At 44.4% G+C, this 19,225-nt stretch overlaps 2 gene segments (V, D, J or C); both read right to left on the bottom strand.

Annotated features, from left to right (window-relative positions):
• Positions 1–5,049: 5,049 nt before the first annotated feature.
• On the bottom strand, positions 5,050–5,566 carry LOC132516108 (immunoglobulin heavy variable 3-23-like). The segment is given in 2 exon segments: positions 5,050–5,366; positions 5,471–5,566. Coding segments are annotated over 2 exon segments (363 nt in total).
• Positions 5,567–12,913: 7,347 nt separating this feature from the next.
• LOC132514930 (immunoglobulin heavy variable 4-59-like) lies at positions 12,914–13,504 on the bottom strand. The segment is given in 2 exon segments: positions 12,914–13,362; positions 13,447–13,504. Coding segments are annotated over 2 exon segments (495 nt in total).
• Between the last annotated feature and the right edge of the window lie 5,721 nt (positions 13,505–19,225).

The following is a 19,225-nucleotide window of genomic DNA, read 5'->3' as shown; positions in this document are numbered from 1 at the left end:
TGGTCAGAGGAAAGCCCCCACTTCAGGAAGCAGGTTCTTTTGGAAAGTCCACCTGAGAGCAGCTCTCCTGAGTCCCTGGGTCAGTGAGTCCTGGGACTGTGCCTGAGGTCATTTAAGTAAGTGGTGCTGGAGAGCAGAGCACAGCTCCATCACATCTCGCTGTGGGCACTGAGGATGTGGCCTCACCATCTGCATTTCAGTCTGCAAGGATGTAAACTGGGGATCACGATGGTAATGGTATGTCTGAAATTTATAGTGGGGTTGCCAGGGGTGTTGAATGTTGACCTCAGTGTCATCAGTGATGTTATCTCTCCTGGGAACCAGAAAGACCAATGTGAGTCCCCATCTCTGACTGACACCCTGTACATGTAGCCCTGGATCCACTCCTGCCCTGAGAGGTCACATCTGTGGGTCTGGGGCAGGTCAGCTCTTCCTCAGCCCAGTGATTTCATCTGTGCACTGACTGGCGTCGAGCCTGCTGTCTGTGAGAAGATATTTACTCCATACTCTTTCATGAACACAGTACTATACTTCTTCTAGCTTTTCCAATAATATTTGCAGAGTAAATTAAATACTAAAGAATCTGCCTGCTTGAATGTTGATAGTAGGAGAGCCAACCACAGTGATATGGGCAAGAATCACAGGACAAGTCTGGACCCTGTTGTCAGGACCTGAAAATTGAGCTGATACACTGTGGGATAGGGGAGTGGAAGGGATGGCACCTAAAACCTAGAACCAGGTGGGCCCATTATTCAGCAGGTGGAAGAAGGGCCTGCATTTGTACAGATGCCCCAGCATCTGACCTGCCCTTCTTGAGCTGGTGGATTAGAGGAAATCCATCCAAATTCATGTTAACATAGAAGGATATATAGCAGGTGTCTTTATGTTTCAGTGGGTGGGGATGTGTTGTTAGGGTCTATTTAACCCTAGGAAAAATGTTTTAGTTCACCGGAACTAAAAAAAGTAATTTTTCCTTTGTGGAGATAATTGGGGTCCATTCAGTCTGGATACCAGATCATATGATAATGGTGGAGGGAATATCCATTAGAGATGCTCAGTGGGTGATGGGAAAAAGAAGTGGGGAGACTTAAGTCATATTGCTTTGCTGGTTACCCGTGATGGTTACAGTAAGAGGGCCTGACCTTCGTGATAGGAGAGAGAAAGTCTGATGGTGGTGGGTTCATGGGGGCCACGTGGATAGGTCTTCTGATGGTCTCTGTGTTTTCCCTTATAAAATCTTGAGAGTATAAGCTCAGAATGAGGTGTGGGCTTCAGGATCATTGAGACCGCATGGTTTAGGTCATTTTGTATCTGTTTTCGAATCACTGAGAAAGAAGAAGCAGGTGCTATACTTGGAAATCAGCGGCGTCCTGGTGTCATATTAGATTTGTTGCCTTAGATGTTACTGAATATAGACAGATTCCCGATACTCATATTTCATCTTCTAGGTACACTTGGAATCAAGTTTCAAATGTGAGGGATGTAGATGAAACAATTATTATGAAACAACGTGGTATCTAAATTTCAAGAGGCATAAGTAAAAATTATGGAAATGTGTTACTGAAATTGTAATTGTCAAACTCTTCTCTGGGGCAAAATAAATTAAAATTAATAATAATAATTCAAGGTATTAATTTTGTTTTCAACCATTGCTAAATCCATTGAATCATTCAAGTTATAATCATTCATAAACTCAGATCCATCACGGGTAAAATTTATTGTTAGGAAACGGTCAACCTTACTGATGAAATCTCACTCTCTCATCAAGGATCTGTGTCTCTGTGGACACGCAGCACAGTTCTCACCAGCAACACAGGAAGGAGGGTACATTGGTACATTTCTCTTTACCAGAAGAGCATCTCTGACGAAGTCCCTCCTCTGTTTTCTCATTCCCTCCTTGTGGTATCTGAATGAGGCGTTGAGTGTACTGTGACATGTTCCCACATGAAGTTCCCATGGCTTAGGAAGTGAAAGTTTAACTTCACTTTTCATTGTAATAGAAACATAACAACTAATAACTGAGAAGCAAAAAAAAAAATACATTTGAAATTTACCCAGAGGTAAGCTAGAGATTGGCCGAAAATATTTGCAGAAGACATATCTAGTATATCTGAATGTTATCTAATATGTACCAAGAAGTCTTAAACTCAACCATAAGAAAGAAACAAAAGGATTAAAAAATGGGCTAAAATCCTTAACAGACACCTGACCAAAAAGACAAAGAGTTTGCAAATAAGGCTGTGGGAGAACATATGTCACAGGGAAGTGGCATTCCGAACAAGGACATATCCCTGAAAACTTACAAGAGTGGATCAGATCAGGACTCTGAGAACCTTAAACACCTGCAGGATGTGAAGCAGCAGGGGGTCCATTCACAGCTGGTGGGGATGCAGAACGGGGTGCACCTTGGGAGACATTTTGCATGCTTCCTGCAATACTAAACATGCTCTTATCTATGTTTCAGCAGTAGTGCTCCTTTGTACGTATGTGAAAGACAGTAAGACTTTGGTCTAGAGAAAACCCTGCACACGATGCTTAGTTAGCTTTATTGATATCTGCCGAAATTTGGACAAAGCGACATGTCCTTTCATAGAGAATGACTAATAAACTGTGTATATCCAGACAACGGACACTGAAATCTCATACCGATTTGCAGAAATATCGAATGGTGAGATGGAAATGCAAAGTAGAGATTCCAGAAGAACACACCTGGCAAGGTGATGTCAGCAGAGTGACAGTGGCCGTGAGGACTGAGGTTCCTAAGAAGTTGTACAGCGTGAGGCTGAAGAGAAGACAACTTGGATTTGTCAGGAGGGAAATCTCCTCCTCTGCACTGTCTAGAGTTCCTGAGGCTGGGCTGATAATAAAACTAGCAAAGACAGATTAACAGGAGAAAAGAAAATCATTTTAACCATAGGCATGGACGTGCCATAGAAATGGACCCAGAAGTGACCAAAGCAGGCAGCTTTTATATTTTTAGACAAAGATGCAATATTTGTGATGAATTGGTAGAAGGAGGCAATGTGTGCTTTTGGTGCTCAATTAGTGAAGAACCTAAGCAGGGTTTGGGGGTGACTAGTGCATTAAAAAAAGAACAAGGTTTGTTCATAGAAGCTTCGGGGCCTGAATTCCCCACCCCTGGTGATAAGAGTGTCCCTCTGCAAAGGAAAGCAGGGTCCGGCTGCTCGGTCCTGAAAAGCCAATAAAGAGGCAAAGTTGGGAGAAAGGAAAGTTTGCTTTATTTTGGCTGCCTGCACCCGGGGGTGTGGGACAGACTTCTCTCCAGAGGTCACCCCGCACTGAGCATCTGTGGGAAAGGGCATTTATAGGCGGAAGGAGGGGCTACGGGCAGAAACGGCAGAGTCAGCTGTGACAGTCATCTTGCAGTTGGTCATGTGGTGGTCTGATCAGCCTCCTCTTGATTGTTTTAGGGAGAGTTAATTTTCAGGTCCAGGGTCGGTTTGTTCCCGTTTCTTTGAGGCCAGTTCTTGCAATTGTGGCAGCTTATGTCATGGCTACAGTCTCGTCGTCATGGAGTTAACTTCTTCCTCCTGGTGGGAATTTCAGTATCTATAAGACGGCTCATGAGACATGGACAAGAATATTATCTATAGCCCTTGAGGAGGAACTAAAAGTCCTTTATTTGCTTAATGACAAAACTATTACTATTTAGTCTTATTGGAGAGTTTTCCCTTCTTTCTGCATTTGCTCGCTTCTCTGATTAAACTTATTCTTTGGCTAAATTTTTTCTACAGAGGAAAGTCAGGTGGAGAGCATGAGGTGAAGGACCGTTTCACTTCCACACCTAAATGGAGGAGAGCACCTTTCACATGGGAGGTTTATTTCTCGTTTCAGGGTGACTTGGAGGAAATTCAGAGTGTCCCTGTAGTGGGCTCTGTCTTACGTCACTTGGAGGCATATTTAGGGGTGGCCTACCCTGGACCCCAACACTCAGGGCCTCTTTTATTATTTTGTTTCTACATATGCACACCAAGCATGTGATGTAGGTGTCGGTTTACCTGCATCTTACAGATGTGAAGCTAAAGTGCAGCCTGGACTTGGCAGGTGATGTGCTGGAGAGCACACATCAGGACACAGCGAGGCCTCCTGTCGATGCCTGGGCGTCTCCACCCTGGTTATGTTCGCTCCTGCAGGGGTTCCTGGACGGAGGTGGGCCTGCATAGTGAGGCTGCAGGACTCTTCCTGGAAGGAGAACTTGTGGGACTTTCCTGCATTTTAGTGCTCACGTAAGATGCTGTGGTGAAGAAAGGAGAATAGATCTGTTTTCAGCAGCTTCTGAAAATTCATGTTATTATCCACCTGACTGTAAACTTTCCCTACCAACTACATATGTGTCTATTGGTAATAGCTGTGACGGTGAATATTTCACATAAAATAAACTGTGCAATAGAACAGGATGCAGGTATGATCTAAGCGTACAGGGATTCTATGGGCCTGGAAGCAAGGAGCACATGTAGAAACACCCCCACCCACGTCCCCTCTAACTGGCATCTTTCCCAGCGACCCCCTGAGGATCCAGGGCTGCTCAGCGCACTTATGCTTCTCATGCAAGAGGTTAGCAGCAAGTCAACAGGCAGCATCCTGGCAGGGACAGCTGGTCTACAGTAGGGCAGGGCTGAGATACCATAATGAGGAAGGAAGAGTATGTTCAACTCTTTACACATCCGCTGGGATAGTATTGAAACGGGTCTATTTAGACAAGAGTTAGACAAGGGAAAACCTGAACATATAAATTTAAGTCTCTGCCTTTCATATATGACATTGTTTCCCCTATTTCGAAAAGTCTTTCTAATTGAGAGACTTAATGTGTAACTGAAGAACCATGGATGAGTACAGAGAGGTTCCCCAGGGAAAACTGCTATATGGAGAGGAAACCCCAGACCCTTAGAGGAAAGCAGCCCTTAACTACCATCTGCACCTGCTCCAGGGAATGAACCACCCAGCAGTTGTATGTCCTGAGTGCCCCCTGCATCCCCCCTCCTCCCTCCCTGCAAAGAGGTTTGTGTCTGGACTCACACTGACTTCCCCTCACTGTGTATCTTTCACACAGTAATACACGGCAGTGTCCTCAGATCTCAAGCTGTTCATTTGCAGATACAGCGTGTTCTTGGAGTTGTCTCTGGAGATGGTGAATCGGCCCTTCACAGAGTCTGCATAGTACGTGTTACCACCACTACTACTAATAGGTGAGATCCACTCCAGCCCCTTCCCTGGAGCCTGGCAGACCCAGCTCATGCCATAGCTACTGAAGGTGAATCCAGAGGCTGCACAGGAGAGTCGCAGAGACCCCCCAGGCTGCACCAAGCCTCCCCCAGACTCCACCAGCTGCACCTCACACTGGACACCTGCAAACACAGAGACATCCTGGTCAGGAGATTGTCACACATCCACTGATTCCCTCACTCACATCCACTCACATCCTCAGTGTCTCTTGCTCTCCATAAATTACCTTGTAAAATAGCCACAAGGACAACCCAGCTCAGCCCAAAGTCCATGGTGAGTGTTCTGTCCTGAACCCCAAATGGGAGCACGTGGGCATCCAGGGCTGGAGCTCCTCTCCCAGAGCTGCAGGGTCAGGGCTGGGGCTGCTTTATATCAGCAGAAGAAGGACCCTATTTGCATGACCTTCTAGTATATAAGAGGCTACGTCGTTGAATGTCCTCAGAAAGGGCAGGGTCTCAGAGGAGGTGTGAGAGTCTTGGATTTTGTGGTGTTGATAGCAACTGGGAAATATAACTTTCATTGTGTGATTGTTCCACAGTAAACCCTTAGGACCCATATGTGATCTTACATGTGCACTCACATCCCATGATGTAGCTGTCATTGTTACCGTCATATTAGAGGTGTAAACTACACCCAGAGGAATGGAGGGTGTGTGTAGTGTCCAAGGAGAAACATGGGGTGACCGTTAGATCCAGCATCTGCTCCTGAGCTCTGGGCCAGGCTGCTCCCTGGAACCTACTAGAGGACAGAGTTGGAGTTTCCGGGTGAGGTTTGCAGATCCCCCTCCTGTAATGAGGTCATGATGACTTTGCTCTCTTCTCGTGTTTACCTAAAATATATGGAGGGCGTCAGGGTTGATGAGAAGTATTTTCAAGAGTCTCTTATGTTTCAGTATCTTCCCTTCACTCCTTCCCTCCCAAGTCATGCATTCGTTTATTTGTAATTACTTTAATGACGTTCTTGACATGTAACAAAGCGCACACACTCAGAATGAACACTGTGATGAATACTGACGGAGGCATAAGCATTATCAGGAGAGAACAAATCAATTCCTCTCATTATTTTCAGTAGTTTCTGGGTTTCCGCCTTCCTGTCCCTTGTTATCTTCCATCCTGTCCCCACATCACCGTTGATCTTCCCTTTTTACTGCAGGTTACTTTCATTTTCTAGTATTTATAAAAGTGGGAACATAATATATGTTCAAAACAAAAATATATATATATATTTATTGTTATGGCTTATTTTACTCAGCACAAATATTTGTGAATACTCTCATGTTTTTGTGTGCATCAAGAATCCTGGTTTTAATAACAGGTTGCATTTCAAGAATAGTCATAGCATGATTGGCTTATTTATTAAGCTGATGTGTGATATTGGAACCCTTTCCAGTTTCTGGGTGTTACGATAAAGCTGATACTCGTCTTGGAGACGCAGAGAGATGAGAAGCTTAGAAAATGCTTCTTATTTAGTGTTCTTAAAACAGCCTCAAAATGGGCCACGTTGCACGTTATCCAAATCTCACCAATATATCAGATAATTATAGAACGAAGACAGCAACAAATTTAAATCTTGGAGAGATACAAATGCTCACAGAATAACAAAGAATAAGAATGTTAATCCTGACATAGGCTGCTGAATGGATTAAAAACTACTACAAGATTAAACTAGAAATGTTTGCCTTGAGGTCGAGTGTGGTTAGGGTTTAATAGTGTCCCAACATCTCCTAAATACCTCGCCAGTGTCAGCGTGGTCCTGCTAAAGTGTGAGTCAGATGGTGTTACGTCTCTACCCACACAGGTGTGTCTTCCTACCTGGGACAGCCCAGGATTCCTGCCTGAGCTGTTAGGTCCTCCTGCATCCTGGGGAGGAGGACCTTGGCCCTGGACTTGGATCTGCACTGTTTCATAGCATCTCCGCTCACAGTGTGACCTTTGTCCCCTCATCCAGTCCCACTGTGCCATATACTTACCACATATGCAATAGGATCTCAGGCGGAAATGCATAAGAATGTTCCAGGTGCTGACTGACGCACAAAACCCTGCCACAACCCCTGACAGTTTCTACTGACAGCAGGTCTTTATTTTGTTCACCGTCTCTGCTTAGGGAGGGCCTGGAGGAGAAGCCCACCGTGCCCCATGCAGGGTCGCTGTGAGAGGCTGAAGTTCAGCGACAGGACCTGCTCCTGTGATGCACATTCACGTGTAAGGGAGGGTGACCCTGACTGTAGGCTGGGGCTCAGCCGGGTCTGAGGGCTGGGCCTTGTGTCCACCTCGTGTGGACATTGCTTGGGCTCTGACATCCTTTCAGCACGATGCCTGGGTCAGCTGAGTGGTCTCTGCATCAGAGCACTTCCTCCACGCAGTCACTCACACACCTAGACAGAGCCTAATGCAAGACCCCAGAAGTCATGCTCGTAATATTTACATAAGTGACTTGATACTTAGAGCTCAATCATTGACTGCCCATGAATTATTGTGGTCTCTTCATTTACAATTGAGAAAAATTGGAAGCCACAAATACATTCTTCCAAAAATTAGGAGATAAACAATGAGTGATGTATCCATGCTGTGAAATTGTATTCAGCAATCTAAATATTAAACTATTATACCATGAAAGGACATGAGGGAATCCTAAATGCATACTGCTAATTAAAAAATTGGTCTGAAAACGTTCAGTTTCATCTATTTCACCTTTGGGAAAAGACAAGTCTATATATAAACCAATAAGATAAGCATTTAGCAGGAATTTGGGAGAAGGTTTTTCATAAGATAAACATGGACAATATTTAAGGATGGTGAAATTCTTCTCAATGAAATTGCAGTGGTGGAATCATTGCACTATGAATTTGTCAAAATATATACAGTAATAGGAGAACCTTTTTAATATAAATATAAATTTCATTTAGAAGTTCAGAGACTGAAGGATGGAACGATGCACACTGTATACATGATACCTAATATCATAGTGAATCTATGAATTAACATGGCTGGAGAAGGTGGGAAAATAGGTTTTGACCTAAATGACTTTGGAAATGAGTGGAGTCTGAAGGCTAAGTTGTAAGCACTGCACGTAAGCACTAGAGCCTGGTGGATAACGGTATTTCCATCAGGAGTCAGGCTAAGCATTCAGTTACTACTGTGCATGTGGAATTGAACAATTAGTAGCTGGATGGCATCGGTGGAGCCAGTTTTCTCACTGTTGGATGGAACGTAACAGACAAGCAAGGTGGAAAGTCTGGATTTAACCATGTGATGTTGCTCTAGGATTGGAGATGTAAGAATTGTCTCACATTTACCTTAACACAGGTCAGAAGGTGAGATACAGAGATAGTTGCAGACGTGTGTGTGTATACGTGGGGTAGTGCACACAGATATATTTCCAAGGTCTTTTAGCTTATAGGGTCTAGAGCCAATGCTCCCAGTAGACAGAACACCAGCATTAGTATCCTAATACCCAATCTTCTGATTCCTATTACTATTCTCCAAAAAAGGATCCGCAACTCAGCTGAGGCATGGCTAATTCTAGGGCCGGAGAAGAGAATACACATGATTATCCTGCAGATTCTTGTAGCACCAGAAAGTAAGGAAGTCTTCACACAAATGGATGGGGGCCCGTAGAGAGGATACAGGAGACAATCTGAAAGAGCTCCCCGTGGCTGACAAGTGGTCACAATTACAGAAGCAAAGAAAATGCCTTAATATATAACCTCAACACAAGTTATGAAACAAATACCTTGATTCATACTTATATAAAGAGATTGAATAAATATATCTAATGGGGAAGGTAGGATAAATGTCCCTTAAGGAATAACTTCAGGTACCTCATCATGGTCATCCTCCCTTCAAGAAGGTGAACTTAACCCTCCATCCCTGAAAGTGACCTGGAGTATGGACATGGCAGAACTTATGGGTGCCCTTGTGTTACATTATGAATTTTTAGATATAATACCCCAAACATCATTTGTAATATAAATTTGTAATTTTTCTGTATCCACTAAAAATTCTGTACTAAAAACAACAATAGCAACAGAAAGAATAACTTCACTGAGAAGGGAATTAGGCACAGACTTGGAGAATGTGCTTTCTAGTATCATATTCATATGGACTTGTATCATGAATATACAGCAAATTAACAGCTCAACGATAGCAATAAATAATGAAAATAATGTACACTGTGTCAGTCATTTGAAGATACTTACACATAGAAGAGATAAAGGTTTTAACAGGATTCTTCATTAAGGAAACATAAAATAACACGATGATGAAATACTGCTACTCAATTATTACAACAGTTAAAGCACAAAATAATAAAAAATTTAAATACTGGGGATGATGTAGAGTGAAAGGCCCCTCATCCGCTTGCTGGAAGGAATGCCAATGGCAGCCAATTGGAATATATTTGTCTATTTCTTAGAGAGAAAACCAGACACTCACCATGGGATTGAGGAGTGAGCTAGAAAAGTATTTACAAAAGTTTTAAAAATATTTATGTTAATACAAATAACTTCATACGGGTGCTTGTATCATCTTTACACCTTCGAGCCTTTACGACTCCCTAAAAATGGGATATGTAGTCAGTTTTTATGGTTATTTTCCATACGATTAGGATATACTTGTTTCTGTTCCCTTTTATCTATCTCTCTGTTTTATCTAACTATTTATTATCAATGTCCACACTAGATAAAAAGGTACAGGAAACACAGCTCACATGTTACAGCCCAGCCTGTGTCCCGACATTTCCAAAGGTCCCCTGAGCAGAGAATGCCTGCAGTGCTGTATGGACATCAATTTCCGAATATCAACATGACTCATTCTATTCAAGTGAAAGGAGTTGCTTCAGACAGGACTGGAGAGATTGTCAGGATGAGAGGAATTGGAAATCCATCTGATGCTGGAAAGCAGATTTAAAGTTCAACAGTAAAAATTCTTTATGTCATTAAACGATTAAAAACTTGACAACTAATAACAGAAAGTAGTGACCTAACCTTCAAATAAAGGTGTCATGGAGAAATATTTCTGTGCAGCTCTTCCAATTAGATGGGGAAAGACAGACAAGCCTGACTCCATGAAAAAGTCTCAAGATTAGAGACAAGGAAGTTCCCTGGAATCATTGTGGATGAGGCTTCCAGGGGTGGCAATGATCCAGTGGAGAAACCACAGTTTCTGAGAGAAAATCCCTCCATCCCATCCTCTGCCCCTGCCCTGAAATGGGTCCTCTTGTTTCCTGAAGACCCTGATCGCCCCCTGGTGGTTGGAGCGGCCCCTGCAGGGAGGGTCGTGTCTGGACTCATCCTGACTTCTCACTGAACCAACTGGAACAGTAACACAGGACTGTGTCCTCGGTCATCACGGAGCTAAGCTGCAGGGAAAACTGAATTTGTGAGGTGTCTCTGGAGGTGGAGAGTCCTTTCTGGAGAGACATCTTGTATGCTGTGCTATTCCCAGAACCAAAGCACCCCAGTCTCCTCAGCCCTTTCCCTGGGGTTGAGGGATCCAGTCCCAGCAGCCAGCACTGTTTGTGATGGAGAATCCAGAGACTGAGCGGGTAAGGGAGAGGATCTTCAATAGTCCTGGGCCCGATTCCTGAACCAGCACCTGGGACACGACACCTGGGGAAGGAGAAACAAGGAGACACCCAGTTCACAGATGTCATCCCATAACTCCACCTTCCTCAGACCCAGGAGATGCTCACAGCTGAGGGATGCCAGCAAGAGGAGGAATGACCAGACGATTTCCATGTTCATTTTGATCAATGCTTTGACTTTCACAGAGTTATGTCAGTGAAGATGAGAACCCTGACTCTGACTAACACAGGTGCTGTGCTTTCCCCTTGAGCCTGGGTGTGATGTGCAGGTGGAAGCATGTTTCCATATAAAGATGGTCCCGGCTGGTCCTTCTCTAGGGCTGTGGAGGAGGGTGCTGGCTGAGATCCAGGGTGGACACTGCTTTATGTCACCTCTGAAGAATGGGTGATGATTCTTTTCCAATAAGATACTTACATTTCCATATATGTCTATCTGCGTCTATATTATAGGTGTACTCGTTGGCTAGTGTGGCCATTACAGAATAACAGACTGGGTGGATTAAACAACAGCAATGGATTCCTCTCAGGCCTGGAGGCTAGAAGTCTAAAGTCACGGTGTCAGCAGGTTTGGGTCCTTCTCAGGCCTTTCTCCTTTGCTTGCAGATGGACGTCTTCTCACTGAGTCCTCAGATGGTCTTTTCTCTGTGTGTCTGTGTGCATCCCAGGTTTACTTGTGTGTTCATTATTCCTCTTCTTAAGTGTGACAAAGACCCCTGACCACCCCTTAGCCAACAGGATCCTTGCAATTCTCTTCTCAACTAGTCTTGACCTGTGGGCTTCTGTGTTTATATGTGCATGGCCAGGTTTTGTCAAGAGCCCTGCTAAGTGAGAATAATGAGAATCCCCTACCCTTGAACTCTGATCACCCGCAGTATTTGATCAAAGCCATCAAACCTCCTATCACCCACATGGTATCTGACCACCCTGGTCTCCCTTTAGCAAGAATCCTTTTGAGTCTATGTAACCAGAATCCCCTTAGCTTGTATTTCTTCTCTTAATAATTTCCAGTGCACTCCACCCCACTGCCTTCTTGGCCATAAGTCCCCACTTGCCAGGCTCTATTTGGAGTTAAGGCAAGTTTCCAAGGCTGCATCCCATATGCAGCAGCGAGTTTTGTCTTCAGGTTTTGGGTGAGCTGCATATTGGAGACATGAGTATCATTTCACCGCCTATGGCCATATAACGCATGCCTGAATGAAGCTGATGTCTCATGTATATTTTCCCTAAGTCCACTCACAGCCATTTGTGCGTAGGGACACTAGACTTTCCTCAGCCCTATGCCTGGGACTACTTTAAACAATCGCCAAGAATCACAGAAATGTGAAAAGCATGGCAGTAATTTGACCCCAGAAAGTTCTCAATTACATGACGGGAGTTGAAACAAGAAAAGAGAGCATCACCTTGACTGACCTCAGCTGGGAAAATGTGTGTGTGTGTGTGTGTGTGTGTGTGTGTGTGTGTGTGCGCGCGCATGTGTCTTGCCTGATTCAAACAACCGGCCACATTCTTAATGTCCGTGAATGACCACAAAATTGACAGTATTTATTTTGTGGTGCTCATAAAAGCTAGAAGTAGGTGAATTTGCAGATTTGGAATCTCTGAATAACGAGGATAATTGCACGTGCAGTATTGGAGCACTCTGGCGTTACAGTCTATAACACTGCCTGCTGCAGAATTCAGAATGCTTGTGCAGGTTGCATGAAAGCAGGACGGTGTGTCTCTTCCTTCCACATCTACAAAAACAAAACAACAATTAATACTGTTTAAAAATCTCATGTGCATTGTCAGGATATTTACACGTTTCACAAACTTCAGGCTGAAATTTAACATTATGGTGAGCTGCAGGGTTTTTTTGAGCTCCTTTGAGAAAAAGGTAAATAAAGAAATGATAAACAACCTTAATTCTTGAGTATTATATTTGTCTGTGCATATGAATATATATACACAACTATAATAAAAATGAAAAGCAAATATGTATACGCACACAAAATTTTTTAGACACTTCATAATCCACAGCAATGAAACATTAGGATACAGAACAGAGTCTCTGGTAGAGGTCCTGGGCAGGAAGAGGAAAGCATAGGTTCTAACAAGAATTCCCTCCCAGCCCATATATGCACCTGCTGCAGGTCGCAGCCCTGTACTTGTTGGGTCTGTGCGACCCCTGGTGGTAACGGGCATCCGTGCAGGGAGGTTTGTGTCTGGGCTCACACTGACTTCCCCTCACTGTGTCTTTCGCACAGTAATACACGGCTGTGTCCTCAGTTGTCAGGCTGCTCAGCGATAAGTAGACTTGGCTCTTGGAGGTGTCCCTGGTGATGCTGAGCCGGGACTTAAGAGTTGGGTTATAATATGTGTCTCCATCATTCCACATGATACCAACCCACTCCAGCCCCTTTCCTGGAGGCTGTCGGACCCAGGATACACTATCGCTGGTTAGTGAGAATCCAGAGACAGTGCAGGTGAGGGAGAGGGTCTGTGAGGGCTTCACCAGGCTGGGTCCCGACTCCTGCAGCTGCACCTGGGACAGGACACCTGTGGACAGAGAGAACCACGGTGACTCATGGGCTCAGATGCAGCTTCCCCAAGTGTTCACGTCTGAATCCCTGAGAAACTCACCTCTGGGAGCTGACACCAGGAAGAGGAAGAACCACAGTGGATTCATCTTCTTGCAGATGAGATTCCTGAAGCCCAGAAATTCTCTTCAAGCATGAGGAGAAACCCGAATTTAAGTGAACTGGTACTTTGTTTTTACCTTGTGGTCTAAGGGGATATTTGCATAAGGGAGGGACCAGTCTATAAAAATCGGAAAGTAGTGAAGGGAGGTCCCAGTCTCTGGGGCTCCACCTGAGGAAGGTGCTGACTGTGCCCTCAGAGAACTCAGCCACACATGGGGTCCCCCCCCTATGCCTGGGGTCTCTGTGTCCAGGAATGAAATGATGCTGAAGGGCTAGTCAGGAAGTCAGCTGTGCTCAAGGATTAACGGCAGGTTTGGGGAATAGACTTTAATCCCATGGATGTATATATTTCACATAAATACCCATCACACATTCAGGGTCCTCCAAGATGTCAGACACAGACTCTTGTTTTTTCCTTTCTGCATTACCTCATGTTTATTTCCTGGATGGGCAAGTATTTGAGAGAAACCATACATGTAATAATGACATTGAATTCAGACAAAGTTAGGTAAAATTTAATGTTTATCATAATTCACAACAGAGTTCGTTTTCCCTTAACTTGGGTGCATATTTCATCACCTGAAACAGTTTAAATATTATCAAGAGTTGCTCTGGAGGTGGATTTATTCTTAACAACTAAACACACCATGTATTTTGTGGACAAGGTAGTCACTCTTGCTGTGATGGTCATGGATCCCAGCAATGCTTACATGGACAGTAGCCTGACCTGCCTGTTTCCTGTGCACAACTGAGTGTCTGCAGGAACACCGCGAGCTTCAGGGCCCCTTCCTTGCGGGTGGACGTTGAGGAATCCCCAGGGCTAGCAAGGCCTAAGAACAGACAGCTCCTGGAAGCTCCGCAGGACTCCAACATGCTGGGCAGTTGACCTGGTCACAGTGCACAGACTCACTCCTACCAGAAGTGTTCATTTGTAACTCTGTCACAGCCAGTGACATCGGAGCTCAGGGAACACATTTCCCTCTGCACTGGGTAAGAGAACATGCATGATTCTTGGAAGTAAACTTACACAGTGAATGGCTTGCAGAGTATGAGGGCGTCATAGTCAAAGGAAAGCCCCACCTCCGGAAATGGGTTCCTTTGAAAAGTCCACCTGAGAGCAGCTCTCCAGAGTCCCTGGGTCAGTGAGTCCTGGGACTGTGCCTGAGGTCATATAAGTAAATGGTGCTGGAGAGCAGAACACAGCTCCATCCCATCTCACTGTGGGCACTGAGGATGTGGCCTCACCATCTGCATTTCAGTCTGCAAGGATGTAAATTGGGGATCACGATGGTAATGGTATGTCTGACATTTATAGTGGGTTTGCCAGGCGTGTTGGATTTTGACATGAGTGTCATCAGTGATGTTACTTCTTCTGGGAACCAGGCAGACCAATGTGAGTCCCCATCTCTGACTGACACCCTGTACATGTAGCGCTGGCTCCACTCCTGCACTGAGAGGCCACACCTGTGTGTCTGGGCAGGTCACCTTTCTCTCACTCCAGTGATTTCATCTGTACACTGACTGGTGTAGAGCCTGCCGTCTGTGAGAAGATATTTACTCCATACTCTTTCACGAACATAGTACTATACTTCTTGTAGCTTTTCCAATAATATTTGCAGAGTAAGTTAAATACTAAAGAATCAGCCTGCTTGAATGTTGATAATAGGAGAGCCAACCACAGTGATATGGGCAAGAATCACAGGACAAGTCTGGACCCTGTTGTCAGGACCTGAAAATTGAGCTGATATGCTGTGGGATAGGGGAGCGGAAGCGATGGCATGTAAAACCTGGAACCAGATGGGCCCATTATTCAGCAGGTGGAAGAAGGGCCTGCATTTGTACAGATGCCCCAGCATCTGACCTGCCCTTCTTGAGATGGTGGATTAGAGGAGATCCATCCAAATTCGTGTTAACATAGAAGGATATGTAACAGGTGTTTTATGTTTCAGTGGATGGGGATGTGTTGTTAGGGTCCATTTAACCATAGGAAAAATGTGTTAGGTCACCAGAACTAAAAAAGTTATTTTTCCTTTGTGGAGATAATTGGAGGAAATTATGTCTGGAGACTGGATCATATGATAATGCTTGAGGGAATATTTATTAGAGATGCCCAGTGGGTGATGGGAAATGAAGTGGGGAGATTTCAGTCATCTTGCTCTGCAGGTTACCAGTGATGGTCACATCAAGAGGGCCTGACCATCGTGATGGGAGGGAGAAGGGCTGATGGTGGTGGCTTCTTGGGGACCTTGTGGACAGGTCCTTCTGATGGTCTCTGTGTTTTACCTTATAAACTCTTGAGGGGATAAGCTCAGAATGAGGTGTGAGCTTCAGCAACATTGGGACCAGAGGGTTTAGGTCATTTAGTAGCTTTCCTGGAATCATTGGGCAAAGAAGAAGCGGGAACTATAGTTGGAAATCAGCAGCGTCCTCGTGTGATGTTTGATTTGTTGCCTTAGACGTTACTGAATGTGGAGACATTCACTGTCCTCACATTTCATTTTCTAGGTCCACTTAGAATCCAGTTTCAAATGTGAGGGATGTAGATGAAACATTCATTATGAAACAACATGTTGTCTAAATTTTAACAGGCATAAGTAAAAATTTTGGAAATGTGTTACTGAAATTGTAATTGTCAAACTCTTCTCTGGGGCAACATAAATTAAAATTAATAATAATAATTCAAGGTATTGATTTTGTTTCAACCATTGCTACATCCATTGAATCATTCAAGTTACAATCATTCATAAACTCAGATCCGTCACGGGTAAAATTTATTGTTAGGAATCCGTCACTCTAACTGATGAAATCTCACTCTCTCATCAAGGATCTGTGTCTCTGTGGACACGCAGCACAGTTCTCACCAGCAACACAGGAAGGAGGGTACATTGGTACATTTCTCTTTACCAGAAGAGCATCTCTGACGAAGTCCCCCCTCTGTTTATCCATTCCATCCTTGTGGTATCAGAGAGAGACTTTGAGTGTACTGTGACATGTTCCCACATAAAGTTCCCATGGCTTAGGAAGTGAAAGTTTAACTTCACTTTTCATTGTAATAGAAACACAACAAGTAATATTTGAGAAGCATAAAAAACACATTTGAAATTTACCCAGAGGTAAGCTAGAGATTGGGAGAAAATATTTGCAAAAGACATATCCAGTATATCTGATTGTTATCTAATATGTTCCAAGAAGCCTTAAACTCAACAATAAGAAAGAAACAAAAGTATTAAAAAATGGGCTAAAATCCTTAACAGACACCTGACCAAAAAGACAAAGAGTTTGCAAATAACGCTGTGGGAGAACATATGTCACAGGGAAGTGGCATTCCGAACAAGGACATATCCCTGAAAACTTACAAGAGTGGATCAGATCAGGACTCTGAGAACCTTAAACACCTGCAGGATGTGAAGCAGCAGGGGGGGGGGCATTCACAGCAGGTGGGGATGCAGAACAGGGTGCACATTGGGAGACATTTTGGGGGCTTCCTGCAATACTAAACATACCCGTATCTATGTTTCAGCAGTAGTGCTCCTTTGTATGTATCTGAAAGACAATAAGACTTTAGTCCAGAGAGAACCGTGCACACGATGCTCACTGAGCATTATTCATATCTGCCAAAATTTGGAAAAGACCAAGAGGTCCTTTCATAGGGAATGACTAATAAACTGTGTACATCCAGACAATGGACACTGAAATCTCACACCGATTTGGAAGAAATATCGAATGGTGAGATGGAAATGCAGAAAAGAGATGCCAGAAAAACACACCTGGCAAGGTGATGTCAGCAGAGTGACAGTAGCCGTGAGGACTGAGGATCCTAAGAAGTTGTACAGCGTGAGGCTGAAGAGAAGACAACTTGGACATGTCAGGAGGGAAATCTCCTCTGCCCCTCTTGAGTTCCTGAGGCTGGACTCATAATAAAACTAACAAAGACAGATTGACAGGATATAAAATAACTTTTAATCATGTGCATGGATGTGTCATCAAAATGGATCTAGAAGTGACCAAAGCAGGCAGCTTTATATAGTTAGAGAAAGATGCCATACTTCTGAGGAATTGACAGGACAAAGAAATGTATGTTATTGGTGCCCAATTAGTAGAACCTAAGCAGAGTTTGGGGGCGGGGTGGTGCATTAAAGAAGGAACATGGTTTGTTCATAGAGGCTTCCAGGCCCAAATTCCCATCTCTGGTGATGAGGGTGTCCTCCTCCTTCCAGATGCAGGGAGAGCACCTTTCACGTGAGAGATTAATTTCTTGCTTCAGGGGGACAGAAAGGAAGGTCGGACTGTCTCTCTGTCTTGGCGCTTTCTTAAGTCACTTTAATTCACAGCAATCAATATACAACGGAGGTGCACTTTGGGGTGGCCTACCCTGGGCCCCAATACTCAGAGCAACTTTTATTATTTTGTTTCTCCATTTTCACACCAAGCATGTGCTGCAGGTGGCAGTTCAGCTGCATCTAACAGACGTGAAGCTAAACAGCTGCCTGGATTTGTTAGGTGATGTGCTGGAGAGCACACATCAGGACACAGTGAGACCTCCTATCCAGGCCTGGGCTTCTCACCCTGGGCCTGGCTGCCCCTGCAGGGGTTCCTGGACAGAGGTGGGCATGCCTAGTGAGGCTGCAGGACTCTTCCTGGAATGAGAACATGTGTGATTTTCCTGCATTTTAGTGCTCCCTTGAGAAGGTGTGGTGAAGAAAGGAGCATAGACTGGTTTTCAGCAGTTTTTGAAAATTCATGTTATTATCTACCTGACTACAACCATTCCCTACCAACTTGTCTATTGGTAATAGCTTTGACGATGAATATTTTACATAAAATAATCTGCGCAGTAGAAGAGGATGCAGGTATGATCTAAGCGTATAGGGATTCTACTGGGCCTGGAAGCAAGGAGCACATGTAGAAACACCCCCACCCACGTCCCCTCTAACTGGCATCTTTCCCAACGACCCCCTGAGGATCCAGAGCTGCTCGGCGTATTTATGCTTCTCATGCAAGAGGTTAGCAGGCAAGTCAACAGCCAGCATCCTGGCAGGGACAGCTGGTCTACAGTAGGGCAGGGCTGAGATATCACAATGAGGAAGGAAGAATATGTTTAACTCTTTATACATCTGATGGAATAGTTTTGAAACAGGTCAGTTTAGACTAGATTTAGACAAGGGAAATCCTGAATATCTAACTCTGACTCTCTGCCTTTCTTACCTGAGATAATATTTTCCCCATTTCAAAAACTCTTTGTAATTCAGAGACTGAATGTGTAAGCACAGAAGCATGGGTCCAGAGAGGTTCCCTTGGGAAAAATGCTACATGGAGAGGAAACCCCAGACCCTGACAGGAAACCACCATTAACTACCGTCTGCACCTGCTTCTGGTGCCAAAAGGCAAAATTGGTGAGTCCTGAGTACATTCCAGAGGCCCTTACGGCCCGCTGCATCACAGGCCTCCTGTCTCACGTGCAGGGAGGTTTGTGTCTGGGCTCACACTGACTTCCCGTCACTGTGTCTCTTGCACAGTAATACGTGGCTGTGTCCTCTGTGATCACAGAGCTCAGCTGCAGGGAATACTGGTTCTTGGACGTGTCGCTGGAGATGGAGGTGTGGCTCTTGAGGGATGGGTTATATGCTGTGGCACCATTATAGCGTATGATTCCCATCCACTCTAGATCTTTCCTTGGAGGCTGGCGGACCCAGCTCCAGCAATAACCACTTGTTGTGATG

Source organism: Lagenorhynchus albirostris, chromosome 1 (assembly GCF_949774975.1).
Source record: "Lagenorhynchus albirostris chromosome 1, mLagAlb1.1, whole genome shotgun sequence".
Taxonomy (NCBI): domain Eukaryota; kingdom Metazoa; phylum Chordata; class Mammalia; order Artiodactyla; family Delphinidae; genus Lagenorhynchus; species Lagenorhynchus albirostris.
The sequence above is the reverse complement of the archived record's forward strand: the minus strand, read 5'-3'. Positions and strand labels throughout refer to the sequence as shown.